Raw genomic sequence first — 26,587 nt, 5'->3', positions numbered from 1 at the left:
GTTCTTGGTGGTCATGACATCATTTTTCACAAACCCGGTCAGAGCAGGCGCCTCGGGTCCAAAACAGGTTCAGTTCTGCTGGTTGTCCATTTGTGTGGAGTGATACGAGCGCAGGTCCTCCCCGATCAGCTCTGTCACTGTGGAGCGCACGAGAACACAGACATCAAGCAATGTTCTTCGATGAAATCCAATGATAAAGAATCAAAGTCTTCAAACGTGCTGTTTGAAGCAGGTTTATGAGACTGACCTTCTTCAAAGGTGATGTGCTGCATGGAGCTGCTGAACTCCAGCCCGCACTCCAGGCCCTTCCCTTCTCTGTCGCCGCCGTGCCACGTGTCGAACTGTGAGTACGGCACCGGGCACATGTCCTGGTAGTGCGCACTGGAGCCCGACAGGAGCGGAGGGGGCGACGGACACGCCTCCTGCAGGTAAATCGGGTGGAAATGCGGGTACGACGAGGCGGGCGCGGGCGGCAGGGGCGAGCTGGAGATGGGGCTTCCTGTCGGGAACGGACTGAGCGAGGACGAGTGCGACGGCGACGGCGAGGACGATAAGTACGGCGAGTCGAGCCACGGAGAAGGCGACGGGGGCTGAGGGCCGCGAGGGTACAGCGGCGGCAGCAGCTCCGTGAAGCCCAGCTCCAGGTTCTCAAAGCTGGGGTGGCGTTCGGACAGCGCCGCCCTGGTGTCCTCCGCGTAGGCCTGTCGTCATGACACGAGTGCGATGTATTATATATATATATATAATATATATATATATATATATAATAAATATATATATATGTATATATATATATATATATATATATATATATATATATATATAAAATATATCACAATAAATGATACAGGACGACCAGGAGGGCCATGGAAACGCTAACCAGAGAAGCTAATACAGTTTGCACCATGTAAAGCTTTAAGTAATTATTTACTTAAATATATTTTTGAAAACTCTGACTAGTATCTGATCAATCATTTATTAAATGTAAATTGTCTTTAAATCTAAATTAAAATGTGTTAAGTTATGGTATTAAGACTCCTTTAATTAAAGCTTTACTCAGAGTCCTCCATAAAACCATAATACTGAAACTACTCAATGTCACTGACACAATAACTCTACTTTCTAGACAATACTGTTAAAAACACAAGAAGCAGTACATTAAAACTTAAGTTTGTATAAATAATTGGTTGTAGATGAAGGTGGGAGATGTATCAGAATGGATATTGTCACAGTTGTTGTTCTGTAAATCGGCAAAATTAGAATTAGAATTAGAAATATAATTAAAACTTTTAAAACAGAAAGTTTAGTGTAATCTCTCAAACAGGAGAACAAAGTGATATTCCTGAACTTCCTGATGCTTTTTTAAAATATCTGATAATATATGATCAAGTTTATGCTGAAAAATACTGAGGTATTCATTTTAGTCCGTATCCCCCGCTCCAGATGAAGACGTTTATGATTCCACCTTTTACTGCTCAAATGTTAAGAAGTCAGTGGTGGAAAGTAATGAAAATGACTTTCAGAATCAGCACAGTTCTTCATCAAAATACACAACATTTTACTCTAAAAGTTTTTACTCCAAAAGCACATTTTAAATACCTTTGTGACACGCTAAAAACACACGCTTACCTCCACGGGTATCGCTTCGGGTTTGGAGGAGGAGAAGTCGTCCGGGTAGAGCATGGAGGAGCACGGGGGGGAGAACGGGTACGGGTGGAAGTCCAGGGGGCGCTCTTCGTTGGCGAGACCGGCGCGGAGCTGCAGGGGCCCGCGCTCGACTGCGGGCGGATGAAGAGGGTCCAGGGGGAGAACGGACGGACTAGGCAAGAGCGCGTCGGACTCTTTGAACAAGACTGACAAGAGAGAGCAAGAGTTAAGAAAAGATCTGCACGTTTATCGCTCCGGAAAGGCTCTCGGGACACATTCATCGCTCTGGAAAGGCTCCCGGGACACATTTATCTCTCTGGAAAGGCTCCCGGGACACATTCATCGCTCTGGAAAGGCTCTCGGGACACATTTATCTCTCTGGAAAGGCTCCCGGGACACATTTATCTCTCTGGAAAGGCTCCCGGGACACATTCATCGCTCTGGAACGGCTCTCGGGACACATTTATCTCTCTGGAAAGGCTCCCGGGACACATTTATCTCTCTGGAAAGGCTCCCGGGACACATTTATCGCTCTGGAAAGGCTCTCGGGACACATTTATCGCTCTGGAAAGGCTCTCGGGACACAGTCATCGTTCTGGAAAGGATCTCGGGACACATTTATCTCTCTGGAAAGGCTCCCGGGACACATTTATCGCTCTGGAAAGGCTCCCGGGACACATTCATCGCTCTGGAAAGGCTCCCGGGACACATTTATCTCTCTGGAAAGGCTCCCGGGACACATTTATCGCTCTGGAAAGGCTCTCAGGACACATTCATCGCTCTGGAAAAGCTTTCAGGACACAGTCATCACTCTGGAAAGGCTCTCAGGACACATTTATCGCTCTGGAAAGGCTCCCGGGACACATTTATCTCTCTGGAAAGGCTCCCGGGACACATTTATCTCTCTGGAAAGGCTCCCGGGACACATTTATCGCTCTGGAAAGGCTCTCGGGACACATTTATCGCTCTGGAAAGGCTCTCAGGACACAGTCATCGTTCTGGAAAGGATCTCGGGACACATTTATCTCTCTGGAAAGGCTCCCGGGACACATTTATCGCTCTGGAAAGGCTCCCGGGACACATTCATCGCTCTGGAAAGGCTCCCGGGACACATTTATCTCTCTGGAAAGGCTCCCGGGACACATTTATCGCTCTGGAAAGGCTCTCGGGACACATTCATCGCTCTGGAAAAGCTTTCAGGACACAGTCATCACTCTGGAAAGGCTCTCGGGACACATTTAGGCTCTGGAACGGACCTCGGGACACATTCATTGCTCTGGAAAGGCCCTCGGGACACATTCATCGCTCTGGAAAGGCCCTCGGGACACATTTATCGCTCTGGAAAGGCTCCCGGGACACATTCATCGCTCTGGAAAGGCTCCCGGGACACATTTATCTCTCTGGAAAGGCTCCCGGGACACATTTATCGCTCTGGAAAGGCTCTCGGGACACATTCATCGCTCTGGAAAAGCTTTCAGGACACAGTCATCACTCTGGAAAGGCTCTCGGGACACATTTAGGCTCTGGAACGGACCTCGGGACACATTCATTGCTCTGGAAAGGCCCTCGGGACACATTCATCGCTCTGGAAAAGCCCTCGGGACACATTCATCGCTCTGGAAAGGCCCTCGGGACACATTTATCGCTCTGGAAAGGCTCCCGGGACACATTCATCGCTCTGGAAAGGCTCTCGGGACACATTCATTGCTCTGGAAAGGCTCTCGGGACACATTTATCGCTCTGGAAAGGCCCTCGGGACACATTTATCGCTCTGGAAAGGCTCTCGGGACACATATATCTCTCTGAAAAGGCTCTCGGGACACATTTATCGCTCTGGAAAAGCTCTCGGGACACGTTCATCGCTCTGGAAAGGCTTTCGGGATACATTCATCGCTCTGGAAAGGCTCTCGGGACACATTTATCGCTCTGGAAAGGCTCTCGGGACACATTTATCGCTCTGGAAAGGCTCTCGGGACACATTTATCGCTCTGGAAAGGCTCTCGGGACACATTTATTGTTCTGGAAAGGCTCTCGGGACACATTTATCGCTCTGGAAAGGCTCTCGGGACACATTTATCTCTCTGGAAAGGTTCTCGGGACACGATTGTCACTCGATACATGAACAGTCGTGACTTACTTGGCAGGTATTTGAACGAGTGCGTGCTGCTCCGTTTCCTCTTCCCGTTGGAGACGTACAAACTGACAGAGACCGGGCGACTCACGGCGAGGTCGCTGTAGGCCGGGACTCGAACACACAGCAGGCCCTGAGCACAGCAGACGTCGCAGGGTTTAAGAGTCTCACATTGTATAATATATTATCTATACATTTAATGGAGCCAAGTGTAATCATTTGTATTAAACTAAAGATGTTATTTTGTATTCATTTATTTACAAATACAAAACAGTAACAAGAATGAGGGAAAATAAATAAATAAAAATAAAATAAACTAGCATAATAATTTCAAAAAAATTGAAAAAAACATGCTCTCAAAAAGATTAGATTTTATTTTAATTCCTTCATAAAAACAGTAACAAGAAAGAAAATAATAATAATAATTAGAAGAAAAAAAAACTAGCATAATGATATAGTTCAAAAAATAAATAAATATATCCGTCTTGCATTTACTCTTACAGGTGCTTAAACACGCACCTGTAAAAAATTGAAACTAAAAAACGAACTGAAGAGTTTGATCAGTGTGATTCTTCAGTTTAATTAATAAATGTTGATTTATTTACAATGATTTATTGGTTGAATTGAATGCGTCTCTTCCTGTTCTGTAAAGTATTTGGAATTTCTTTGTGTACAAATTGTGCTCTACAAATAAAGCGGGTCTTGCCTAAGGTTAGTCCTGGTTTAGTCCTGGCTTAGTCCTGCTTTGGTCCTGGTTTAGTCCTGGTTTAGTCCTGGTTTAGTCCTGGTTTAGTCCTGGTTTAGTCCTGCTTTGGTCCTGGTTTAGTCCTGGTTTAGTCCTGGTTTAGTCCTGGTTTAGTCCTGCTTTGGTCCTGGTTTGGTCCTGGTTTAGTCCTGCTTTGGTCCTGGTTTAGTCCTGGTTTAGTCCTGGTTTAGTCCTGCTTTGGTCCTGGTTTAGTCCTGGTTTAGTCCTGCTTTGGTCCTGGTTTAGTCCTGGTTTAGTCCTGGTTTAGTCCTGCTTTAGCCCTGCTTTAGTCCTGCTTTAGTCCTGGTTTAGTCCCGCTTTGGTCCTGGTTTAGTCCTGCTTTGGTCCTGGTTTAGTCCTGGTTTAGTCCTGCTTTGGTCCTGGTTTAGTCCTGGTTTAGTCCTGCTTTGGTCCTGGTTTAGTCCTGGTTTAGTCCTGGTTTAGTCCTGCTTTAGCCCTGCTTTAGTCCTGGTTTAGTCCTGCTTTAGCCCTGCTTTAGTCCTGCTTTAGTCCTGCTTTAGCCCTGCTTTAGTCCTGCTTTAGTCCTGCTTTAGTCCTGCTTTAGCCCTGCTTTAGTCCTGCTTTAGTCCTGCTTTAGTCCTTGTTTAGCCCTGCTTTAGTCCTGGTTTAGATGATTGCAGGACAGTTGTTACCTCACTGCTGTTGTCCCGGTCCACATGAGCCTCTTCTTCCCACTGCACTTTTCCGTCTGAACAAACACATAAAGTCACATGACCACACACATAAAGTCACATGACCACACACATAAAGTCACATGACCACACACATAAAGTCACATGACCACACTCTGGTTTGAGGGAATAAAAAGCACAAATAAACAGAATAAAAGTCACATGACCTGATCCTCGCTCCATGAAGACGACTCTGGAGATGGACAGGAAGTTGTTCCCGCTCAGCAGCAGCTCGTCTCCTCCTTCAGCCGAGCTGGAGGTGAGACTCAGCGACTCCAGCACCGGAAGCTCCTGCGCCGACCGCTGAGCTGCAAACACCACCACATGTTACCATGACAACGTGTGAACAGACATCTACAGACGTCTACTGACATCTACAGGGTGCAATCGAAAAAGGAAATGTTATTCTGTCAAATGGAAAAATAAACAAAAAAGTATGTAATATTTTAGTAATATTAGAAGAAGCAGTCCATTTAATTAAAAGGTGATTCATTCCAGTTTGGAAATCTAGCATGAATAAATAACCTAAGAAGAGACAATAAATGGTTAAACTGAATATTCTTAAATCATTTTGTCACTGCTCAAACTCAAAGCAGCTTTTATTATTGTTTAAACTTTAGAATTAGATCAAAATCAGAAAAGGTTTATTGCCGTTGTCAATGAACATAATTCATAAACATAAGAACTTACTTTGGTGACTCGGTGCGACATAAAACAATGAACAATGATTTTTTAAAATGACTATATAAGTCAAAATAAGTCAAAAATAAATAAATTAAATCTACGATAGGATCAAAATAAAATTACACTTAATAATAGCATATTATGGGAAATTATTTGTAGAAAACCATTAGTTAAATTCTAATTCTTTACTTTTTCTTTTAATTACCTTAAGGACACAATTCTAATATAGATCAATAAATAAAAATAGGGATCATTATTTATACTTAAATAAATAAATGAAAAAACATAAAAGATATTTGAGTTATATATATAAACATTTGAACATGTGACTTACAGCACTCTATGGCCAGCGAGGCGACCTGCAGAGCCAGCACTCGTCCTGGAGGGCCCACAGGGGGCGCCAGAGGGAGGTGCGTACGAAACACCAGACGCACTCGGGTGTTTTTCCTCCCCACGTCCGTCTCTCCTTTTCTCAGCTCGATGTCGGAATTCCTCAGCTTCAGGATCCCGGCGCAGTCGATGCTGAAGAGCGTGTCAGACATTCAGTCCTCTGGTTATTTCAACACGACACAACGCAAGTCAAACATTTCACTGAGAGGTCAGGACTAACCATATCTTCTGGACTATACGTTTTTACATAGTTTTACCCGGGGTGCCACTTATACTCCAGAGCGACTTATATGTGATATTATTTGTTATTTTCACACTGGCAACCACAAGAGGGCGCTCTAGGCTCGAAGCGACGCAGAAGAAGAATCTGCACTTCCTCTACCTCTGGAGTTTGTGGAGTTGTTTAGAAGTGACACAGAGGAAGAAGAATTCAATGGATTTAGTGATTTGGGGTAAAACTGATGCTTTGGTAAACTTGTTAGCATGTTCTTTATGCTATAGTTATCTGAATAACTGTTCATATGTTACGTTAACATACCAGACACTTACCACAGTTCTGTCTGTGCCTCATGTAGCTGAAGGTGTTAGCGTTAGCATACGTCATGTAGCTGAAGGTGTTAGCGTTAGCATACGTCATGTAGCTGAAGGTGTTAGCGTTAGCATACGTCATGTAGCTGAAGGTGTTAGCGTTAGCATACGTCATGTAGCTGAAGGTGTTAGCGTTAGCATACGTCATGTAGCTGAAGGTGTTAGCGTTAGCATACGTCATGTAGCTGAAGGTGTTAGCGTTAGCATACGTACACCTATTCACCATGTTCTCTCATCTGTTATTATTTTAAACTGCATTTACAGATGAAATGTCTGTTCTTGGTCCTGGATTTGTTTGTTTTTTTAATAAAATGTAACTTATATATGTTTTTTTCTTCTCTATTATGCATTTTTTGGCTGGTGCGACTTATAGTTCGGAAAGTACAGTATATCGCCCATTCACCTGATTCCGGAAGTTTCTGTGGGTGTCGCCATAAATTGTGCCCCGCCTCTCACCTGTATTAGTTTACATAGAGCTGCTGATCTCGAGACACAATACCGTGTCAAATAAAAACGATTCCCCGGTAAAGCTAACATAACACAAGTGCTGATCTGTAGCACCGAGAGGCAGAAGTGGGCGGGGCGGAGTGAGGTGAGGTCACGCCCTCCCAGCATGCACCACCGCACTCCACACTGCCGGTCACAGCTGTAGCGCGTCACTCCCGACTCACTGCAAACGGACTGGGACGTGATTGGTCGGGCGTGGCAGAGGGCAGGCTGTGATTGGCCGAGAGCTCAGAGTGTGGGCGTGTTCTTACAGTGCGGCCATGTTGTTGTCCGGCGTGAGGGGGATGTCCAGCAGTTTGGTCCCGGCCTGGACGCTCTCGTGGGACGCGGTGCCCACCATCTTCCCCGTTACTCTAAACACAGACAACACTCCACCATCTGGCCTTGTAGTGAACTAGTACTGGACCTAGTAAACTAGTACTACGCTTGTGTACCTGTGTATTTGGTAAAAGGGGTGTGGCCTGATGGACCTGTCGTCGGCCGTTCCCACGAAAACCTGGAGCGACAGAGGCTTCCGCTCGGAGTATCCACACAACTGCAACACGAGCGGGGAGAAGGAAGGAAGAGAAGGAAGGGAACGAGAGGGAGGAGGGGAGGATGGAGAGGAGGGAGGAAAGAAAAGGAAGGGAGCGAAAGGGAGGAGGGGAGGATGTAGAGAAGGGAGAAAACGGAACGAAAGGGAGGAGGGGAGGATGGACAGGAGGGAGAAGAGGGAACGAAAGGGAGGAGGGAGGGAGAAGAGGGAAGGAAGGGAACGAGAGGGAGGAGGGGAGGATGGAGAGGAGGGAGAAGAGGGAACGAAAGGGAGGAGGGAGGGAGAAGAGGGAAGGAAGGGAACGAGAGGAAGGAGGGGAGGATGGAGAGGAGGGAGAGGAGGGAGGAAAGGGAAGGAAGGTAACGAGAGGGGGATGGGGAGGATGGAGAGGAGGGAGAAAAGAGAAGGAAGGGAATGAAAGGGAGGAGGGGAGGATGGAGAGGAGGGAGAAGAGGGAAGGAAGGGAACGAAAGGGAGGAGGGGAGGATGGAGAGGAGGGAGAAGAGGGAAGGAAGGGAGCGAGAGGGAGGAGGGGAGGATGGAGAGAAGAGAGGGAAGGAAGGGAACGAGGGAGGAGGAGAAGAGGGAGAAGAGGGAAGAAAGGGAATGAAAGGGAGGAGGGGAGGATGGACAGGAGGGAGAAGAGGGAAAGAAAGAGATAAAGGAAGAAAGAGAGAAGGGAAAGACAGATGGATTCAAAATGTTCAGTTAAAGCCTAAACTCTTACACGTGATCAAATTTGTTTGTTTGTTTGTATGTTTGTTTGTTTACCTTAACGACGGGATGTCCCAAGGGCGTGGCCTTCACGGCGCCGCGGCTGCCCTCGGTCTCATAGTGAGCGCGGTGATGAGGCCTGGGCTGGACCTCGATCCTCAACTCGAACTGGTCAAACTGAGACGGCAGGGGCCAGTCCAGAGGGGGCAGTGCACTCGACCTGCAGGAGGAGGAGGAGGAGGAGGAGGAGGAGGAGAAAGAAGAGGAGCAGGAGAAGGAGGAGAAGGAAGAGGAGGAGGAGAAGAAGGAGGAAGAGGAGGAAGAGGAGAAGGTGGAGGAGGAGGAGGAGAAGAAGAAGGTGAAGGAAGAGGAGGAGGAGGAAGAGGAGGAGGAGGAGAAGGAAGAGGAGGAGGAGAAAGAAGAGGAGGAGGAGAAGGAGGAGAAGGAAGAGGAGGAGGAGGAGGAGGAGGAGAAGGAAGAGGAGGAGGAGGAGAAGAAGGAGGAGAAGGAGGATGAGAAGAAGGAGGAGAAGGAAGAGGAGGAGGAGAGGAAGGAGGAGAAGGAGGAGGAGGAGAAGGAGGAGAAGGAGGAGGAGGAGAAGGAGGAGGAGAAGAAGGAGGAGAAGGAGGATGAGAAGAAGGAGGAGAAGGAAGAGGAGGAGGAGAGGAAGGAGGAGAAGGAGGAGGAGGAGAAGGAGGAGAAGGAGGAGGAGGAGAAGGAGGAGGAGAAGAAGGAGGAGGAGAAGGAGGAGGAGAAGGAGGAGAAGAAGGAGGAGAAGAAGGAGGAGGAGAAGGAGGAGGAGAAGAAGGAGGAGAAGGAGGATGAGAAGAAGGAGGAGAAGGAAGAGGAGGAGAGGAAGAAGGAGGAGAAGAAACACATGTAGCATCACACCAGGCAAACTTACACGGAAAACAAAAATTAAACCGTTTTTTAAAATTATTATTATTAATATATTGTTGTTGTTGTTGTTGTTGTTGTGGTGGTGGTGGTGGTGTGTTTACCTGAACAGAGGGCTGTGGGTGTTGGTCCTGGTCCTGCCCCAGACCAGAGCGGGGGGCACAGGGAGGTAATCCATGCCCAGCGGAGGAGCCTCTCTCCTGGGCACAGGAGGCTCGGGCAGAGGGCAGGAGGCGTGTCCTGGAGCCTGCTCCTGCTCCGCCTCCCGCGGGGACAACTGACACAAACACTCATTATGTGGGATTTTCAGAACAAGACTACAGAAGATAAACGCTCTTTTATTGTGATATTATGCCTTTACCTGCTCCAGCGAGGTCTTCCTGGTTTTCTGTGGGACACTGAGCTCACAGAGGACTGGGGCGTGGCTCTGAGAGCTGCAGTCCCCATCCAGACCCTGAAGACACATGACAACTCAACACATTTAGGTTCCTGTCCATTTGATTAAATTACAATCCTCATTTTGATTCCTTTCTGTGTCAAAATGGTTTAAAAACACTTTAGTCACATAAACCTAAATCCCTAAACTCATTTTATTGTATTGTGTGGTCCATAAGTGGATACTGAGAACTAAGAACTATTCAAAATGACCTCAAATGAGACAAACATCTAGAGTAATCTTCCAAACAAAGGTCTAAAGCAGGGTGGTCCATTATTTTCCTCCGAGGGCCATATTCCAATCCAGACAAGTAGTGGAGGGCCCGCGATCATTGGTGTGAAAAAATATATATATATATGTTTTTTTTTAATATCAAATAAAATATCACTTTTCTGTCAAATAGGCTATTGAATCTATTATTTAAGTCATTTTATGTCATCTTTTTTAAGGATATAAGTGCAGACGGTTAAAAAATAGAAACTAAAATCTTTCTAGGGGCCGTATTAAAACATGCCAAGGGCCACATCTTGCCCCTGGGGCCACAAATGCCTAAGTCTGGCCTAAATACAAAAAAATAAATAAAAACAAAGTAAATATTTTTTGGCGGGCCGGATTATAAAGACAAATGGGCCGTATGTGGCCCGCGGGCCGTAGTTAGTCTAAAGTGATATTTCTGTCCAAACTAAATATATTGCTGTACAATTCAGGACTAAAACCTTAGTCTCATATCATTTACATACTTATAGACATATTTGTTTTAATATAACTGAAACTATTGAGTCTAAAAGTATGTTCACATTGTTATGGAGCTTTCCCGTATGTGAGTAGACTCCGCCCACCTCCCCCTGCGCCTCCTCGGAGTAGCTCCCCCTCCTGGACGTGCAGGGCGATGCCAGGGGGCTGTTCCGTCTCTTCTTCCCTCCCGGAGACGTGGGTCTGGAGGACGGGGACAGGCCAAAGTTCACCGTGGCATCGTTGAGCTCCTCGTCCTCCACCGAGAGTGAGTCGCAGCTGGAGGCGGGGCTGAGCCATCCCCGGGAGGAGGGGCTGGAGGCGGGGCTGGGGCTGAGCGAGCCGGGGCTGCGGTCTCTGTAGGAGAACGGGTCGAGGAGCGGCAGGTACAGGCGCTCCCTGTCCCACACTGAGGGGGACAAAGACATAAGGTTTTATGTCATTGTCACGGTTTGAGAAGCAGCGATTTCACACCTGAGCTTTGTGTAGTTACTGTAGTACTTTGTGTAGTTACTGCAGTACTTTGTGTAGTTACTATAGTACTTTGTGTAGTTACTGCAGTACTTTGTGTAGTTACTGTAGTACTTTGTGTAGTTACTGCAGTACTTTGTGTAGTTACTGTAGTACTTTGTGTAGTTACTGTAGTGCTTTGTGTAGTTACTGTAGTACTTTGTGTAGTTACTGCAGTACTTTGTGTAGTTACTGTAGTACTTTGTGAAGTTACTGCAGTACTTTGTGTAGTTACTATAGTACTTTGTGTAGTTACTGCAGTACTTTGTGTAGTTACTATAGTACTTTGTGTAGTTACTGTAGTGCTTTGTGTAGTTACTGTAGTACTTTGTGTAGTTACTGCAGTACTTTGTGTAGTTACTATAGTACTTTGTGTAGTTACTGTAGTACTTTGTGTAGTTACTGCAGTACTTTGTGTAGTACTTACTGCAGTACTTTGTGTAGTTACTGCAGTACTTTTGTTACTGTAGTGCTTTGTGTAGTTACTGCAGTACTTTGTGTAGTACTTACTGCAGTACTTTGTGTAGTTACTGCAGTACTTTTGTTACTGTAGTGCTTTGTGTAGTTACTGTAGTGCTTTGTGTAGTTACTGTAGTGCTTTGTGTAGTTACTGTAGTACTTTGTGTAGTTACTGTAGTGCTTTGTGTAGTTACTGTAGTACTTTGTGTAGTTACTGTAGTACTTTGACTATAACAGGACTAAACCAAGTCCACATCAAGGTACAATTTCAATAACATATACATTGACTTATTTCATATATTTCTTGCTTTACTTTTCATAACCACAGCTTGTGAAGAGGGGCGTGTCTACATATTGAGTTTGTGAGCGCTCGCACCTCCTCCTGCTCCGGCGCTCATGTCCCAGGACGACAGCGCCGGTGGGTCGTCCTCTGGAGAGATGGTGGTGATCTGGATACTGGGACACTCCACCACACGGGACTCTGACACCTGCACACGGACGACCAGCGTTTTACACGCCAAACGTCTAAATACAGCCCCACGCTTACACTCATAATGACACTCCAGAGTATTATGGTTTACACCAGTGGTCCCCAAACCTTTTGACCCGAGGGCCACATGGGGTTCTAAAATGTGGCCGAGGGGCCGGGCCAGGAAAATATGGTGTGTTTGTGTGAACTAATGAATTACTATAAATGACACGCAATATTTGACCTGTAACTTGTAACAAAGCAACAAATGCATTAAATAATGATTAATTATCTACTGTCTTCAACTGTCCACAAGAGTCTTCTACTGTCCACAAGAGTCTTCTACTGTCCACAAGAGTCTTCTACTGTCCACATGAGTCTTCTACTGTCCACATGAGTCTTCTACTGTCCACAAGAGTCTTCTACTGTCCACAAGAGTCTTCTACTGTCCACAAGCGTCTTCTACTGTCCACAAGAGTCTTCTACTGTCCACAAGAGTCTTCTACTGTCCACATGAGTCTTCTACTGTCCACAAGAGTCTTCTACTGTCCACAAGAGTCTTCTACTGTCCACAAGCGTCTTCTACTGTCCACAAGCGTCTTCTACTGTCCACATGAGTCTTCTACTGTCCATAAGAGTCTTCTACTGTCCACAAGCGTCTTCTACTGTCCACATGAGTCTTCTACTGTCCACAAGAGTCTTCTACTGTCCACAAGAGTATTCTACTGTCCACAAGAGTCTTCTACTGTCCACAAGAGTCTTCTACTGTCCACATGAGTCTTCTACTGTCCACAAGAGTCTTCTACTGTCCACAAGAGTCTTCTACTGTCCACAAGCGTCTTCTACTGTCCACAAGCGTCTTCTACTGTCCACATGAGTCTTCTACTGTCCATAAGAGTCTTCTACTGTCCACAAGCGTCTTCTACTGTCCACATGAGTCTTCTACTGTCCACAAGAGTCTTCTACTGTCCACAAGAGTATTCTACTGTCCACAAGAGTCTTCTACTGTCCACAAGAGTCTTCTACTGTCCACAAGCGTCTTCTACTGTCCACATGAGTCTTCTACTGTCCACAAGAGTCTTCTACTGTCCACAAGAGTATTCTACTGTCCACAAGAGTCTTCTACTGTCCACAAGAGTCTTCTACTGTCCACAAGAGTATTCTACTGTCCACATGAGTCTTCTACTGTCCACAAGAGTCTTCTACTGTCCACAAGAGTATTCTACTGTCCACAAGAGTCTTCTACTGTCCACAAGAGTCTTCTACTGTCCACAAGAGTATTCTACTGTCCACATGAGTCTTCTACTGTCCACAAGAGTCTTCTACTGTCCACAAGAGTATTCTACTGTCCACAAGAGTCTTCTACTGTCCACAAGAATCTTCTACTGTCCACAAGAGTATTCTACTCTACTCGCAGCGCGCTATGTGCGAGCAGTGCACTATGAGCGAGTAGTGTGCAGCTGCACAGGTGCAGCTTAGAGGGAACAGTGCCATCTCTTGGGGAAATGTGGGCATTACAGGTGAAAGGTAAAATGAACTGCCAGCCACAGTATCATGAGTTTGAATCCCGACTCCGACATTTGCTGAATGTCCTCCTTTCTCTCTCATCATTCCCCTTCCTATCTTTCTCATTCCATCTACTGTCCAATAAAGACTACGGCAGACAAAAAAATATATATATATTATTATTACTATTTATTTTTTTAATTTTTGACATAACTTGGACACGCTTGGCGGGCCGGATTGAAAGGCCCAACGGGCCGGATGTGGCCCACGGGCCGTAGTTTGGGGACCACTGGTTTACGGGGACACACTACACACGGTTATGACTACAGGCTGTTGTTGCTCTGGTTTCCCACCTGCACGGATCGAGCGGGCAGACTCTCGTAGGTCCCACTGAACTCTCGGACCACGGCCCTGCGAGGAGGGGGAGAGTGCATCCCCGCTCTCTGATTGGACGAGGCCGGGGGACTCAGGATGGAGATGGAGTGAAGGTCTGAAATTATAGAAGGAAAACACACTTTGTGATCAAACTGAAGCGTGACAAAACCGAAAGAAACCGTTTTGTTTTTCACTGTGGAATTGGGATCAGTTTTGAGCGTTTCACTTTCCAGGTCTGTTTTGGTGCAGCGTTTCGAGTCGTCTCCGACACGTAACTGCGTCTGCCAGCTCCATCACGGCTCAAACATCTCCTCCAATGTTTCCTGGCAACGCCGATCTTTCCGAAGCGATTAAAGTGTGCAGCAGCAGCCGTTGTGGATATTTCTCATAAAACAATGATTTACATGTTTGTGTTTGGACCAGCGCGGTTTACAAGCACAAAAACAACGGTTTGTGCTGGATTTTAGGAGAATGATTGTCGAATTTCACACATCTCTGACACTCTAATGCTGTTTAAGCCGTAATAATAAGTGAAAGCCTCCAGCGTGTAATGAAAGACACAAGAGTCTGGTGTAGAAGTCTGAGAAAACTAAAAAATATGTTGATTATGAACATCACACATGAGGTATAAACCATGTAACAATCAGGACTGAAACATTTTTGTTGGAAAAATTCAGTCAGAACTAGGACTAATCCATGCATTACTGAGATTACAACAGAACCACATTTAAAAGCACAGACAATGTTCATATTATCCTCTACATTTGTCTATTGAACACATTCATCACTCTCTTCCACCACCCACTGGACTTAAAGGGACATATCATGTAAAAGTGACTTTAAACCATGTTACAGTGGTGTTTCCTCATCATTATTTTACTCAAGAGTTGTATTTTTCATTTGATTCCTGCATGTTTGAGTTAGCTCCCTATTGTCCTGCAACGGCGGCTCTCACCACCTACCCCCTGTCCCCGCCCATTGCTCTGTCCCCACCCCTTTTCTAATGTACTTCAGACTCCGAGGCAAGCTCAGAAATAATAAATAAATGAAAATGTACTGCTTGAATTAAGTAAACAGACATGTATCTAGTACTGGTCAGTATTGCAGCTTACAGCAAATAAAGTGTCAAGTTGTGATCTATTATACTTGTGTTGTGGTTTAAGTACTACAGTATGCAGTATATCTTCTTAAACTCATAGTATTACAGCTTAGATTGTCCCTAAAAAAAACAGCAACAATAGCCTAATAGTCTAAGTCTAATGTTGTGGACTTTATCTTAGTATCTTAATGTAAGCTTGAAAATGCGCCGTTTGTTGTTTTGTTACAGCAGCAAAGGGAACAGTAGAGGTAAAACATGAACATTATTTGAGTAGATTGATAGATGTAGTAACTTTTAGAACATTTTGGAGGATTTTGCACGTCATCAAAATAATCAGAATCATACAACTAAAACGTACAAAATAAATGGTTTTGATTCAAATTTCAAGAATCGATTCGATTCTGATTTTTACGTTTCAAAATCGATTTTTTGTGATTTCTCAGATTCCATCCGATTCGATCAGATTTCGATTCGATCCGGGGGTTAATGTTATTAAAAATGAAAAATGTATTTGAAGCGTTTCCTTCACTTCATGACTGTGTAGAGAAGCAACATGTTAAAACTAGTATTATATCAATATTAAACAGCAAATCTTACAAGTATTGGTAGTTACTGATGGAAGACTGATGAAAAGGTTAAGGGTCAATCTACCTTCAAGAAAGATCATCCAGGACAATAAATGGAGGACATCATTGAGGTGACGACATCTGCAACAGTGGATTCTACTGGGACACGAACCAGTGCAAATAATTGAAAATAATTAAGAATTCACCCAAAAGCGGTTGCTACCAAAAGCATTTTTGTTTTAAAACTGCTCACACACTGCCAGTACTGAAACTGGAAGTATAAAATGTAAACGTTGAGCATTTTTCAATAAAAAAAAAAAAACGATCTTTGGACGTACGAATCGATAATCGGTCATTAATGTGCGAATCGATTAAAAATCGGAAAATCGATTTTTTCAACCCAGCTCTAGTAGTAAATGTAGTAGAGATGCAACTTCTTTTTTTTTTTTAGACTAACACATTATCAACAAAATAAAGGTAGAAATGTGGTGCCTGACGGCTTCTAGATAGAGAATATTCAAGAATAAAGTATGTTATCAATGAAAATCTGAAATTATTTATTATTTTTGAAAATTTTTCTTTGTCTTTTGGCATGTGTTCCAGACTCTATTTAGTCCAAATAACCAGATAACTGCTACAAATATCAAAATACGAGTTGATAAATCGTGGCGGCCTTAAACGTACAACAGTCAGTGCGTATTTTCCGTGCATGAGGTGAAGGACAGTGAAGCTCTTCCACCGTAAGATTGAGATTCCGGGCTCAAAACCCGGGCTGAACCCCCCGAAACGTGCACGGCCGGCGCTTAAACCCACGAGCGCGGGTGAGGCGAGGATATAGCGGAGGTGTGCAAATGAAAGACTCGACGCAAACCAGAATACGACGTGCCACATGGGAACACTTAGCTCTCCCCTCGCTCTCTCTCTCTCTTTCTCGCACAAAAACATACAAAAAACCCGATGATTAGAAACACATTTAGCCCGGGCTCGCACGCACCCGACAAACACACACGGAAACGAAAGCAAAGCGAACGCGAGCGGGCGAAAGGGGGGGAAAGTAAACACTCGGGGGGTGAGGAGACGGGGGACACATGCATCCACTAATAAGGCTGTTCTGAACCATTACATTTGAATGGACCTGAGGCTACGGCAGACATGCACACGTTTTGGACCGTTTGGACAGGAGTTTGGAGAAAGAAACAAACCTTACTGTGATTTTTTCCAGTATAAAAACGATGGGATTCTGTTCAAAATGCAGTGTACACTCGAGAGACGACTGACATTTGAACGTTTGTGTCAGATACGGAGATGACGATCAGTCGACGATAAAAGACAATGATAGTCGTATTTTTGGATCATTGTAATGGATCTCTGGACTGTGCAGATCCATAATACACTTCATTCATAAATATTCTCAATGTAGAAGTCTTCAGTTACTGTAGTTCAACCTAGAATTGTATTTTTTCTGCAGTTGTGGAGCAAACTTTGTCACCCTCGTGTATGAATCTTGGGCCGATGGCACAGATTGGCCGCCTCGCTTCTGTCAATTTACGCCGCGATTGTGCAAAATTGTATCCCCAAATGATCTGTAAATTAGGGAGATAAAAGATCCGGCGAGATAAATCTGACACGAGATCATGCACACGGCACGAGGAGAACGATCTGAAGTTGCAGTTCCAAAAAGCGGCGCTACAATGACCATTAAAAAGAAAAATTAAACCAAAAAAATGGTGAGGCCATTTATTTATTACAAACTATATCAAAATCGCGTCTCGATCTCGTGGACCGTCTTGGCAAATCGTTCATACGCACTGCTTACACGGACTCTCATTTATTAGGACAACGTACAATTACTTTAAGCATAAAAGAGCAGATGTTTGTATCAGACTTTATCGTTTCCATCTGCAGTCCTTGTACATAAGTCTACACAGTTATACACATACAGATAATACATATTAACCGCAGTATTATTCACTCTCACCCGGCATAAAACGGACTAGTACATAAACCGTTTGTTCCGGACTATAAAGCGCACCTTTTTTCATAGTTTGGGCCGGGGTGCAACTTATACTCCAGAGCGACTTATATATGATCTTATTCATTATTTTCACACTGACAACCACAAGAGGGCGCTCTAGGCTCTGAGCGACGCAGAAGAAGAATCTGCACTTCCTCTTCCTCTGGAGTTTGTGGAGTTGTTTAGAAGTGACACAGAGGAAGAAGAATTCAATGGATTTAGTGATTTGGGGTAAAACTGATGCTTTGGTAAACTTGTTAGCATGTTCTTTATGCTATAGTTATCTGAATAACTGTTCATATGTTACGTTAACATACCAGACACTTACCACAGTTCTGTCTGTGCCTCATGTAGCTGAAGGTGTTAGCGTTAGCATACGTCATGTAGCTGAAGATGTTAGCGTTAGCATACGTCATGTAGCTGAAGGTGTTAGCGTTAGCATACGTCATGTAGCTGACGGTGTTAGCGTTAGCATACGTCATGTAGCTGAAGGTGTTAGCGTTAGCATACGTCATGTAGCTGACGGTGTTAGCGTTAGCATACGTCATGTAGCTGAAGGTGTTAGCGTTAGCATACGTCATGTAGCTGAAGGTGTTAGCGTTAGCATACGTCATGTAGCTGACGGTGTTAGCGTTAGCATACGTCATGTAGCTGAAGGTGTTAGCGTTAGCATACGTCATGTAGCTGAAGGTGTTATCGTTAGCATACGTCATGTAGCTGAAGGTGTTAGCGTTAGCATACGTCATGTAGCTGACGGTGTTAGCGTTAGCATACGTCATGTAGCTGAAGGTGTTAGCGTTAGCATACGTCATGTAGCTGAAGGTGTTAGCGTTAGCATACGTCATGTAGCTGAAGGTGTTAGCGTTAGCATACGTCATGTAGCTGACGGTGTTAGCGTTAGCATACGTCATGTAGCTGAAGGTGTTAGCGTTAGCATACGTACACCTATTCACCATGTTCTCTCATCTCATTATTTTAAACTGCATTTCAAGATGAAATGTCTGTTCTTGGTCCTGGATTTTATCAACTACATTTCCCCCAAAAATGCGACTTATACTTATACTCCAGTGTGACTTATATATGTTTTTTCTTCTCTATTATGCATTTTTTGGCTGGTGCGACTTATACTACAGTGCGATTTATAATCCAGAAAATACGATATTCTGCTTAATTCGCTCGCACAGTCACAACAGACAGTTCCATAGGTTCAGTCGCACAGAAAAGCGTCTCTGAGCGGCCTGAGCTCTGCAGTTCAGACAGTAAAGTACATTTAGGGACGAGACGCCGTCTGGAGAAACCTGAGGAAACATCTCGAGCGTAGAGCGACTAAAGTGAAGCGTGTGTGGGGCAGAATTCCTCGCGCTTACTCGCCGAGAACTGACCCAATAAAAGCTCTGTGCGAGTCCCGCTGTCACCAGCAGAGCGCCGCTAAATCAAGGCAAAGTGACTCCACAATGCGGCCGCTGCCTTTGCTCTCGTGGCACGAGCTGTTTGGGCCTCTTTTCGGACGCATTCATCATGTGTACATCCCAGCGTTAGTGTTCGGAGACGTATTGAGTCTATTCTTAGGCCTGGATCAGAGCTGCTGAGTTATGAGCCTCTCTACCAGCCTTTTCTTGGATTTTCTTACGTAAAAGTCTTGAAATCCGTCTTTAGCGTCGCGGCCCAGTTCTGGTTTAGTCTTAGTTAAACTACAGACGAGGTCTACATCGTTACACTTGTAATCATTTAATAACAATCATCATTATTACTATGTTTCTGTTGAATGTTGGTTTATCTGCTTGTGTTGTATTGTTTCTGTTGGTTTCTATGTTTTATTTCTGTACAGTTTTTGCCCTGTACATTTCAATATTTGACGCATTAAGTGTTAGTTGTTTTTTGTTTGTTAGTTAGTTTGTTAGTTTGTTTGTTTCTTAGTTTGTTTTTTGTTTGTTAGTTAGTTAGTTAGTTTGTTAGTTAGTTAGTTTGTTTGTTAGTTTTATTAGTTAGTTAGTTTGTTAGTTAGTTTGTTAGTTTGTTTGTTAGTTAGTTTGTTAGTTAGTTTGTTAGTTAGTTTGTTAGTTTGTTAGTTTTATTAGTTTGTTAGTTTGTTAGTTTGTTAGTTTGTTAGTTTGTTTGTTAGTTTGTTTGTTAGTTTCTTAGTTTGTTTCTTTGTTTGTTTTTTGTTTGTTTGTTTCTTAGTGTATTAGTTTGTTTTTTGTTAGTTAGTTAGTTTGTTTCTTAGTGTTTTAGTTAGTTAGTTTTATTAGTAAGTTATTTTTTTGTTAGTTAGTTTTATTAGTTAGTTAGTTAGTTAGTTTTATTAGTTAGTTATTTTTTTGTTAGTTAGTTTTATTAGTTAGTTAGTTAGTTTGTTAGTTAGTTTGTTAGTTAGTTTGTTAGTTTGTTAGTTTGTTAGTTTGTTTGTTAGTTTGTTAGTTAGTTTGTTAGTTAGTTTGTTAGTTTGTTTGTTAGTTTGTTTGTTAGTTTGTTAGTTAGTTTGTTAGTTAGTTTGTTAGTTTGTTAGTTAGTTTGTTAGTTTGTTTGTTAGTTTGTTAGTTTTATTAGTTTGTTAGTTTTATTAGTTTGTTAGTTTGTTAGTTTGTTTGTTAGTTTGTTAGTTTGCTAGTTTGTTAGTTTGTTAGTTTGTTAGTTTGTTAGTTTGTTAGTTTGTTAGTTTGTTTGTTAGTTTGTTAGTTTGTTTGTTAGTTTGTTAGTTTGTTAGTTTGTTTGTTAGTTTGTTAGTTTGTTAGTTTGTTAGTTTGTTAGTTTGTTTGTTAGTTTGTTAGTTTGTTAGTTTGTTAGTTTGTTAGTTTGTTAGTTTGTTAGTTTGTTTGTTAGTTTGTTAGTTTGTTTGTTAGTTTCTTAGTTTGTTTCTTTGTTTGTTTGTTTGTTTCTTAGTGTATTAGTTTGTTTTTTGTTAGTTAGTTAGTTTGTTTCTTAGTGTTTTAGTTAGTTAGTTTTATTAGTAAGTTATTTTTTTGTTAGTTAGTTTTATTAGTTAGTTAGTTAGTTAGTTTTATTAGTTAGTTATTTTTTTGTTAGTTAGTTTTATTAGTTAGTTAGTTAGTTTGTTAGTTAGTTTGTTAGTTAGTTTGTTAGTTTGTTAGTTTGTTAGTTTGTTTGTTAGTTTGTTAGTTAGTTTGTTAGTTAGTTTGTTAGTTTGTTTGTTAGTTTGTTTGTTAGTTTGTTAGTTAGTTTGTTAGTTTGTTAGTTAGTTTGTTAGTTTGTTAGTTAGTTTGTTAGTTTGTTTGTTAGTTTGTTAGTTTTATTAGTTTGTTAGTTTTATTAGTTTGTTAGTTTGTTAGTTTGCTAGTTTGTTAGTTTGTTAGTTTGTTAGTTTGTTAGTTTGTTAGTTTGTTAGTTTGTTAGTTTGTTAGTTTGTTTGTTAGTTTGTTTGTTAGTTTGTTAGTTTGTTAGTTTGTTTGTTAGTTTGTTAGTTTGTTAGTTTGTTTGTTAGTTTGTTAGTTTGTTAGTTTGTTAGTTTGTTAGTTTGTTAGTTTGTTAGTTTGTTAGTTTGTTAGTTTGTTAGTTTGTTAGTTTGTTTGTTAGTTTGTTAGTTTGTTAGTTTGTTTGTTAGTTTCTTAGTTTGTTTCTTTGTTTCTTTGTTTGTTTCTTAGTGTATTAGTTTGTTTTTTGTTAGTTAGTTAGTTTGTTTCTTAGTGTTTTAGTTAGTTAGTTTTATTAGTTAGTTATTTTTTTGTTAGTTAGTTTTATTAGTTAGTTAGTTAGTTAGTTTTATTAGTTAGTTATTTTTTTGTTAGTTAGTTTTATTAGTTAGTTAGTTAGTTAGTTTTATTAGTTAGTTTATTTTTGTCAGCATTGTGTTGTGCTGTTGTGACTTTTATTACTGCAATGGAGGAAAACGTGACAGTATTTATTTATTGTAGAGGGTTGAATAATTAACATATGGCTCATTAGAGACTCAAGTGGAAATATTATAGCTTTGTACTTTGATTTATTTGCATTTTAATGCTTTTGAACACCTAGTAGTTCACATTTCACATTGAAAATAACCTTGAACAACACACTCTCACTTTACAAACTAAATACCGTATTTTCCGGACTATAAGTCGCACATTTTTTCATAGTTTTGGCCGGGGTGCGACTTATACTCATACTTATATACTTATACTCCGGAGCGACTTATGTAGGATATTATTTGTTATTTTCACACTGGCAACTGCATTTCATACTCCAGTGTGACTTATATATGTTTTTTTCTTCTCTATTATGCATTTTTTGGCTGGTGCGACTTATACTCCGGAAAATACGGTAAACAGAAAAAGAGGTTTCCATCTCAATGAAGTTTTATCTGGTCAAATAAAGGTTAATAAATAAATAAAAAGCCGTCCGTTGAGCCGTCGGAGCGCCCTCTGCTGTAACCACGGACACCAAAAAATACATAAATGAAGCCCTTAGGCAACGTGAATGCTCAGCGACAGATTAAAAACTGTGAAAGAGAAGTCAGGATTATAATTATTAATATTATCATCATTTTAACAGTGAGTTTGATAGGATTTTTACCTATAATGCCAGAATGTGTTTTTTCTGAGGCTTAAAGAAGACGACCTTGTAAACAGGTTGAATAAAAGTGCGACTGAAGCGAAACACGACTGGAACATGGTGAAAAGACTTTGTGTGTGCACTTTCTTCGATCACAGCTCAGCTTTACGGGATCATTATAACCTGGTTTTATAATAATGACTTAGTTTGGCACTTTTCAAAGCTTCACGCTCTGAGAAAAGGTCCCGCGCTTGAAGGTAAAGGGTCGCCACCGATCGCCGCTGAGGACGTTTGAGTCCAGGTTTAGTCCTTGGTTTAATCCCGGGTCTAATCCTTGTTTAGTCTGAGCTTTAGACAAAGACTTGTTTTGTCTTTGTTTGTTTTCGACTCCACGCCAACCCCGAAACCTCATTTGTGAAAGCTATTTTTACGACCCTTTTGTGCAGAAGCAGAAGAGGTGGACGGCCAAAAAAAAATTGTTACTTCAGAAACTTTTATATCCTTCTGAGTTGTTGTTGTACGTGTATAATCTTTGTGTTTTTAATATATGGAGTGACGCTTTATTCGAGAGTTTACGACGCTCAAGTTGAACAAAGTGCTTTTCGACAACAAGCAAACGACACAAAAGCATAAATATTATCCAGAGACGATCTGTGTATTTGTGTTTGTGTTTCTGGAAAGTATTGGAGTACTAAAGTAAAAGTATGCACTCAAAGCAGCACGGCGTAACATTCCGGGACACGGCTCGTCACCTGCCGTACTCCTGCGGACAGAGAGTCAAAACTAAACTTTAGAACATTAATTTTTGGATTGTTTGAGGTAAAATAGGAGCGTCTCCGTGGAAACAAGTGCGAGTCAGGTTTGTGGAGACGCAAGCGTTCTTTCAAATACATTTTTATACATTTTAGTGCAATAAAAGCGCACAAAGTGAAAAGAACACATGGCTTTGTTTCAGTCTGTTAAGCTACGTGATTATAACAGTGGAAACGTTTTACTTATTTTGAGACCGTTCTAAAAAATATGTGGGAAATACTTTTACTTTTTATTTTTTCCAACACTAAAATTACATGTAAAAAATTATACTTCTTCAAATGAAAAAGTATTTCTTCTCCCACTTGTTTAAAAGAGATACATTTCAAAATAAACTGACTGAGAGGTAATCCATTCATTCATTCGTTTCTCGCGCTTGTTCCCGTTTGGGGGCGGAGCCTGTCCCATTGACTTTGGGCCTACGGCGGGGAATCGAAGGGACGATCCTGACAAACCTGATCTCAGTACAAAGAGTAACCAGAACTGTGACTGCAGGGCATAAAACGTCATTCGGTCTATTTCGGCTGAGACACGCAGTTACGGGTCAGATCTGTGGAGAGGCGACCACCAATGCAACGTTTTTAAAGTTTAAAATATCTAAAGCGATAAATATCTTGTAATAAATAAATAATAAACAAATGCTAGTGTAAAACCCTTCAGGCAAAGAAATAACATCTCAGTGGAGTTACCGTATTTTCCGGACTATAAGTGGCACCTTTTTTCATAGTTTTGGGCGGGGTGCGACTTATACTTATATTTATACTTATATACTTATACTCCGGAGCGACTTATATGTGATATTATTTGTTATTTTCTTCTTTATTATGCATTTTTTGGCTGGTGCGACTTATACTCCGGAAAATACGGTACTTCAAAATATCTTACGCAAAGTATTACCACGGCAGTATTAAAAGTATTAAAACCAGAGACAGACAGTACTATGTTTTACTTCTCTGCGTGGTTTTCTGACTGCGTACGTTTACTTCTACTGCAGTTAAATGTTGTACAGTCTTTGTGTTTCCTTCAGATACGCTTCAGTCTGTTTTTCATTATTTTTTTTAACTGTTCCTTCATTGTTTTAGTTCGTTTTGGAGCGCATCACGGTCGATTTTGAAGTTGATGTGTTATTTACCGTCCTAAGCAACGAGTCAAGGCCAGCGCGCCGACTCCAGACAGATCTCGTGCACGACAAACCCAAATAAAACTGCAACAGGAGCCTGAAGTTCTGATCACAACAGAGCGCTTTTTTCACGGCGGTTTGGATCTGGACGCACGGCACCGCTTTCCTGACGTACTCTCGCTTTAGGACCTTTTCTAGCGCTTGTTCAGTCGCGGCCCGGTCCAGGTTCTCAGGCGGAAAGTGACAAAGAAAAGTCAAACGTTTAGATAAATCTGTGCTTTACTGGGGATTCTTTTGACTTGTACTTCACTGCGTTTGAGAGCAGGAACCTGCACTTTCTACTCCGCTAGGTATTTGAGCTGGACTGAAATGTAAAGTACTTTTTTTTTAAGTTTGAGAGCACCTGAAATAACCACAGTGATGATTACCCCGTATTTTCCGGCCTATAAGTCGCACCTTTTTTCCTAGTTTTAATCAGGGTGCAACTTATACTCCAGAGCGACTTATATGTGATATTACCCGTTATTTTCATACTGACAACCACAAGAGGGCGCTCTAGGCTCTAAGCGACGCAGAAGAAGAATCTGCACTTCCTCTTCCTCTGGAGTTTGTGGAGTTGTTTAGAAGTGACACAGAGGAAGAAGAATTCAATGGATTTAGTGATTTGGGGTAAAACTGATGCTTTGCTAAACTTGTTAGCATGTTCTTTATGCTATAGTTATCTGAATAACTGTTAATAATAAAATGTTTCTGGCTGGTGCGACTTATACTCTGGTGCGACTTATAGTCCGGAAAATACGGTAAATAAATGATCGATTCCATTACTTCTTTGACCATAAATCTGCTTCTTTATCCAGATTTGTTGCTTTAATACTTCTCAAAATGTGAAATACTTTTACTTTTTTACACTTAAGTACATTTTCAAACGGGTTTAACTACACTTTTACTTCAGTATATATTTTTTATGAGATACTTTTACTTTGCTCCTGTATCCGTACGTCCAGGTTTACTTCCAGGTTTAGTCTCTTTTAGTCGTTCGCTGCTGAAGTTTGACCTGAAACGTCCGAAGAATGAACGATCGGACGGTTGTCGGCGCAGACTGGCAGCCACATCTGTTTCCATCCGCCTCAGGGCAGCTGTGGCAGGAAATGTCGCAGTTGCAGTTGTTTTGTGGCTTTATTATGAACTTCACCTTTTATTTTCTGTTTCGTGTAAATGTACTTTCCCTCGCTTGTGCCCACGTTTATGTTTTCACTACTTTGTGTACTTCATGTTAAGACGTGGATTAGAATCAGAATCAGAAAAGGTTTAAGGCTATTGTCAATTAATAGAATTCACAAACATAGGAACTGATTTTGTGCACTTCCTGTTTCGACGTGGTTTAGACATTCGATTTCTTTTTAGGGGAATTCATTCATCTTCTTCCCATTAATTTCCAACGAGACTATTCATTGGAAGTGTTGGGAAGTAACTGAATATATATGTATATAAATAAATAATAATAAACTGTATCCGCTACAGTTACTTTTCTAAAATCAGAGGAATAAATGATGGTATTTGATTTGAAATTTAGGCTTCGAACGGCACAGATTTAGTGAGAAAAATAGAAAACAAAGCCTTTTTCATAAGAGCAAGTGCAGTTTTCACTCACTAACTTGTGATAAAGTTTCTCTCATTTTATGAATAAAAACATGACAAACAATGAAACCAAAGCAATGTTGTGTTTTTACCCTATAATACACGGCAACTCAATGGGAAAGTAGTCAAAGTATTCAGAATACTGATTGGACCAAGTAACGGAGTACGTCACAAACATATTTTAACGCAGGTAAGTATTATTCTCAACACTGTGCAAAGGCTTACTTTTATATGCAACATTTGGAGGACTTTTCCCCATTCAAAAATTATATTATTACTTTATTTAAAAGAGTTAATCGCTATGGAAACGGCCCTACATTCTCATTCTCAAACTATAAACACTTATTTCGGTTTGGCAGCTTGTATTAGGCCTTTATTAGCCTATTACAAGAAACTAAAAGTGGGTTTATAAATGAGCAATTCCTTTTTATTGCTCAGCAGCAGCAGTGGGAGCCATCCAGCCTCCTCTGTCCCTCAAAACTTCACCAAACTTCATGAAAATCGAGTCCATTGTCACAAAATCTACGGTTTAGTGAGTCAAATAAACAGATAAGTATAACATTTCCCACGCGCGTTCAAAGGAGAAACCGCACAGACAAAAATAAGGGGGAAAAAAGCCCAAAATCTGACCGTGGCTGGTGGTCTCCGGGGGCAGCGGGCCGCTCTCGCTCTCCTCCCCGGGCCTCGAGCGCTCCTCGCCGGCCGCGCACATCGGGGTGAGCCGCTGGTTCCGGTGGTCCTCCTCGAAGACCAACTTAAACTCGAACTCGCCGTCGTCCCAGCCGGACCCCGGGGCGGCCCCCATCCGCGCCGCGAGCACGCGATAAAGTCACGGTAG

At 42.2% G+C, this 26,587-nt stretch overlaps 1 protein-coding gene across 1 annotated transcript; it reads right to left on the bottom strand.

Moving 5' to 3' along the window:
• On the bottom strand, window positions 1–26,587 carry LOC140355569 (nuclear factor of activated T-cells, cytoplasmic 4-like). The gene is made up of 16 exons (XM_072440208.1): window positions 26,380–26,587; window positions 13,996–14,132; window positions 12,044–12,155; window positions 10,806–11,107; window positions 9,892–9,984; window positions 9,635–9,807; window positions 8,691–8,853; window positions 7,819–7,919; window positions 7,636–7,737; window positions 6,234–6,421; window positions 5,383–5,523; window positions 5,177–5,232; window positions 3,785–3,911; window positions 1,630–1,853; window positions 248–701; window positions 1–137 (listed from the first exon to the last, which is right to left on the bottom strand). The coding sequence occupies exons 1-16, from the start codon at window positions 26,552–26,554 to the stop codon at window positions 70–72; spliced, it is 2,616 nt and encodes an 871-aa protein (XP_072296309.1). The 5' UTR covers window positions 26,555–26,587; the 3' UTR covers window positions 1–69.

The sequence above is a fragment of the Eucyclogobius newberryi genome, unplaced genomic scaffold (assembly GCF_026437365.1).
Source record: "Eucyclogobius newberryi isolate DKJ021-1_F unplaced genomic scaffold, fEucNew1.0.hap1 SCAF_115, whole genome shotgun sequence".
Classification (NCBI taxonomy): Eukaryota; Metazoa; Chordata; class Actinopteri; order Gobiiformes; family Gobiidae; genus Eucyclogobius; species Eucyclogobius newberryi.
This window is presented reverse-complemented; position numbering and strand designations above follow the sequence as displayed.

Excerpts from the sequence above, each read along its gene's own strand:
- LOC140355569 (XM_072440208.1), bottom strand. The coding sequence starts at position 26,554 with ATGGGGGCCGCCCCGGGGTCCGGCTGGGACGACGGCGAGTTCGAGTTT. Across the intron at positions 5,233-5,382 it reads CTTCATGGAGCGAGGATCAG|ACGGAAAAGTGCAGTGGGAA; the intron begins GTCATGTGACTT and ends GTGTTTGTTCAG. Across the intron at positions 702-1,629 it reads CCGAAGCGATACCCGTGGAG|GCCTACGCGGAGGACACCAG; the intron begins GTAAGCGTGTGT and ends TCATGACGACAG.